Source organism: Carlito syrichta, unplaced genomic scaffold (genome assembly GCF_000164805.1).
Source record: "Carlito syrichta isolate Samal-C Ts95f unplaced genomic scaffold, Tarsius_syrichta-2.0.1 Scaffold96420, whole genome shotgun sequence".
In the NCBI taxonomy this organism is placed as follows: domain Eukaryota; kingdom Metazoa; phylum Chordata; class Mammalia; order Primates; family Tarsiidae; genus Carlito; species Carlito syrichta.
Genome location: NW_007040516.1, coordinates 1,045 through 5,415, shown reverse-complemented (window position 1 = coordinate 5,415; position 4,371 = coordinate 1,045). Strand labels below are relative to the sequence as shown.

At 45.0% G+C, this 4,371-nt stretch overlaps 1 protein-coding gene across 1 annotated transcript; it reads left to right on the top strand.

The window, feature by feature from the left end:
* The first annotated feature begins 744 nt into the window (after positions 1-744).
* LOC103264824 (C-C motif chemokine 2) lies at positions 745-2,690 on the top strand. The gene is made up of 3 exons (XM_008062527.2): positions 745-885; positions 1,683-1,800; positions 2,192-2,690. Exons 1-3 carry the CDS (start codon positions 810-812, stop codon positions 2,295-2,297), a joined length of 300 nt encoding a protein of 99 aa, XP_008060718.1. The 5' UTR covers positions 745-809; the 3' UTR covers positions 2,298-2,690.
* Positions 2,691-4,371: the final 1,681 nt, after the last annotated feature.

The window sequence follows — 4,371 nt, the reverse complement described above, 5'->3', positions numbered from 1 at the left end:
CATCTCTACAATAAATCAAAAAATGAGCCGGGCATGGTAGTGCGTGCCTGTAGTTCCAGCTACTTGGAAGGTTGAGGCGGAAAGATCGCAGGAGCCCAGCGGGTAGAGGCTGCGGTGGCCGGGAGCGGTCACTGCACTCTTGTCTGGGCGACATAGTAAGACTCCAACTCAAAAAAAAAAAGATTCAGTTCAATGTTTACACACTCCTATAGTTCTGCTAGGCTTCCATTGTACTACCATCCTGCATGTGAGTGAGCAAATGGATTGAATGCATTGGTGGGGAGCCCCTTCCTGGCTCAGAGACCCCTTGGACCATGGCCTGAAGATGGCCCATGGATGGTGAGTCTGACATGCTTTCATCTCCCTTGTGACCTCAGTTTCCTCATTTCCTTCCTTTTCTGCAGAGTTTTCACTTCAGAGAAAGCGGAATCCTCATGAATAATCCTCCTGGTTCATGTCTGTGGTCAGTCTGGACTTAAGGCGCCAGATCCTCCCCCCACTTTGTTTGCTCACAGCAGCGGACAGAAAAATTGTCCCATCCTGACTCGCTGCTTCCCCCTCCTACTTCCTGGAAACCTCCCAGGGTCTGCACTTGCTCAGCAGGTTTAAGATTCCACTTCGTCATTCACTTTCATTCAGGATGCCCAGAGCCAAGCCTCTGCCCTGAGCCAAGCCCTCCGGCTTGGCTCCACCCTCTTTACTCTTTATAAGAGGCAGAGACAGAGCCACCAGAGAGCAGAGGAGCTGAGACCAACCCAGACACTTCTAACTCTCACTCTGAAGCTCAAGCTCACCCCTCGCTCTGCAACATGAAGGTCTCCGCAGCACTTCTGTGCCTGCTGCTCACAGCAGCTGTCTTGAGCCCCCAGGGGCTTGCTCAGCCAGGTGAGACCCCTTCCTTCTTCCCCTGGAGGCTCATCGCCCTCTCTTTGGGTTATCATGGACTGTCCCAGCAGAAGAGGTAACCAGGAGTCTTGCTTTAACAGCTGTTTTTCTAAGATAAAACAATTCAGAGAAGGACAAGGAGTACACAGCTGCTCCTGGCAGAGCCTGGACTGGAATTCCAGCTCTGAATGCAGAGTCCAGCTTCTTTCAGGAGCCTAGCTCAGGGATCATTCTCAGTTGTAGCTACTGGCCCAGCTGCTTCAAGTAGAGTTTGGGAAAGAGGGTGATCAAAAAGACAGGGCTTCCTGGGGTGGGTGTGCAGGTTGTTTCCAGAAGCACTGGAGACAAGGAATCTGGTCTATGTTTCATTCAGCCCAGCTTCCAGAGACAGTGGTTCTTCAGAGGCAGTCAGTATTAGGGAACTCAGCCAGTATTAGGCTCATCACCATACAATAGATTGCTTGGAACCTAAAACGAGACCCATATTGGGCTCCCCAGTTGAACTTCCCTGCCCTGATCATTTGGATTATTAGTTCTTCTTAATGACAGTCCCAGAAGACATCTAGTTTTGACTTCTCTCTGTCCATTATCAATGTTGTATACCCATTCTACAGTATAGGTACTGAGTCAATGTGTCAAAGATGATTCTAGCTATGAAGAAAGGGCATTTAGAATTTAATGGGTCCTAACTCTTCTCCCTTTCCTTTGCTTTCTCCCAATGACTCTTTTCTGCTTTTATTAAAATAAGAAGAATCCAGCTCATCCTAAAATGCTTTTTCTTGGTGGTTATTTTCCAGATGCAATTAATGCCCCAGTCACCTGCTGCTATAAATTCACCAATAAGAGGATCTCAGTGCAGAGGCTGGCAAGCTACAGAAGAGTCACCAGCAGCAAGTGTCCCAAAGAAGCTGTGATGTGAGTTGACCACACCAACCCTCCCTGGTCCAAAGTCCTCTCTCAGGGAGCAAGGGACAAGCCTCGTAAACTGAGAGTCAGAGAGTTACCCCATCTAACTCAATATCCAAAGGTTCCCCATTGAAAACCCGAGGTCAAGAAGGAAAAAGGAACCCCCAACATCACGTTCCATCAGGATGCTCGTTCAGACTCCCCGCTCAGATTCTTTATCCTGAAGTCAAGATGGCCCCAACTGGGAAAACAATTGGGGTAGCTTGCCTGCCCTGGGTTCCCTCCTCCTACTTGCCTTCCTCCTCTAGCATCCATGTCAGGCCCTTGGCGAGAAAGAGGCTTTAGTCCTAGGCTGAAACTGTAAAGTAATGTCCTCTAACTGTGTCTTCTCTCCCTACAGCTTCAAGACCATACTAGACAAGGAGATCTGTGCTGACCCCAATCAGAAGTGGGTCCAGGATTCCATGGCCCACCTGGACAAGAAAACTCAAACTCCAAAGCCTTGAACACTCATGCCACAACCCAAGAATCTGCAGCTAATTTATTTTCCCCTGGCTTCCCCTGGATACCCTGTTTTTTCTGTATTATAATTCCAGAGGGTATGCATTTTGTTGATTAATATAAAACATGATGCTTTAAGTAATGTTAATATTATTTAAGTTATTGATGTTTTAACTTTATCTTCTGTGATACTAGTATTTTTTAGATATGGAGACTTGGGCAAATTTCTTTTCCTTTGTGAACCCCAATTCTGCACCTGGGGTGTTTTGAGGGTCTTTGCAAGGATCATTAATGCAAGGACTTTTTGTTTTTAAATTCCAAGGCATTGCTACAAATATTATTGTGGAAATGTATATTATGTAATATTAAACAATATATATATATATTTTTGTACAAAACCTGACTTCTGGTGTTTTCTCGAAGAAAATTACAAAGATGAGAATATGAGCTTGGCACTGGGGAAGAGGTACCACCACTGGTTTTGGTGAATGGGGTGACGTTTTGGAGGAATGGGAATGTGGATCAGCCCTGGCCTTTTCCACGGGGTGGCCTCATCTGAGTGTCTACAGAAAAGTCTTTAAGGCAGGGCCTCGTCAGGTATTCTAGCACTATCATTTCAGTCCTCAACCTCAGCTGCACAGATCCCAGTGGCCCTGGCCATCCCTTCAGCAACAATCCTGCCGCATTTCTTTTCTCATAGTTCCTGCCCACCATCTTTCCCATAATATATTGTAACTGTCCCTAACTGGGCTACCCTCCCCCATTCTGGTCCTCTCCAATTAATCCTCCAATCTACAGTAATAAGACACTGCAGGTATTGGGAAATGAGGAAAGACCGTATAACATTTTTCTAAAAGAAATTTCAAGAAAAGGAGAAAGATCAGTGATAGAAAATATGTAGAGGTAGAAATGATGTGGATGTTATAACTCAAAGAGAAAGCAATTAGATGGGAGTTAGGGACCTTGTGTGTGCCAAGGGATGTAAAATGTAGTAAGAAAGGTTGAGTAAAGTGATCTGAGGATTAAGGTGGGGGATTAGTGCTTAATTTTGTAGATTAAAGGAAAATGTTAAAGATCTCCGGTCCAATGAGGAGGGATATGCCATGTTAAATGGCATAGAGGTGAGTTTCAGGAAATGCAACTTACTGGCTTTATGCACACATAGAGACCTGTGGATAAAGTAATGGCTACTGCTATGGTCCAAGCAAGAGTCAGTGAAGGCCTAAATATGGAGGCCCAGATGCAGCATTGGAGAAGAATGAGCTAGGCAGGGTAAAATGCTGCATGTTGTTGATGGAGAAGAAGAACCTGTGACTTCAGATATGGAAGCCTCTTCTTCAACCCACATTTTTTTTTTTATTGTGAAGTTGTGGGGTACAGTTAAGGGTTAGGTATACAATTGCGTTTCATTCAGGCACCCTGTTGATATGGGGTGTTTCCCCATTTCCAGACAGATATTTGCTACTGTTAATCCCATCTCCCTCCCCCCACCATAGTTTTCCAGTACAGTCAGTCATTTTTGTATAGTATTGCATTGGATGTTTAAGGTCCATTATATGAGTGAGAACATGTGATACTCGGATCTTTGTTTCTGTGAGAGGTCACTCAGTATTATAGACTCTAGTTCCATCCAGGTTGCTGTGAAATTCATGATTTTGTTCTTTTTTATGGCTGCGTAGTATTCCATCGTGTACATGTACCACATTTTTTAAATCCAGTCCTCTTTTGACGGGCAGCATGGCTGTTTCCAGGTTCTTGCTTTTGTGAACAATGCTGCGATAAACATGCGTGTGCAGTTATCTTTTTTATAGAGTGATTTGTGTTCTTCAGGATATATTCCCAGTAGGGGGATTGCGGGGTCATATGGGAGGTTGGTATTTAGAGCTTTTAAGAATCGCCACACTACTTTCCACAGAGGTTGCACTAGTTTACACTCCCACCAACAGTGTAGAAGTGTTCCCTTTTCACCACACCCTCTCCAGCAGCTGTTATTTTTTGAGTTGTTGATGATTGCCATTCTGACTGGGGTTAGGTGGTATCTCAGTGTGGTTTTGATTTGCATCTCCCTGATGATTAGGA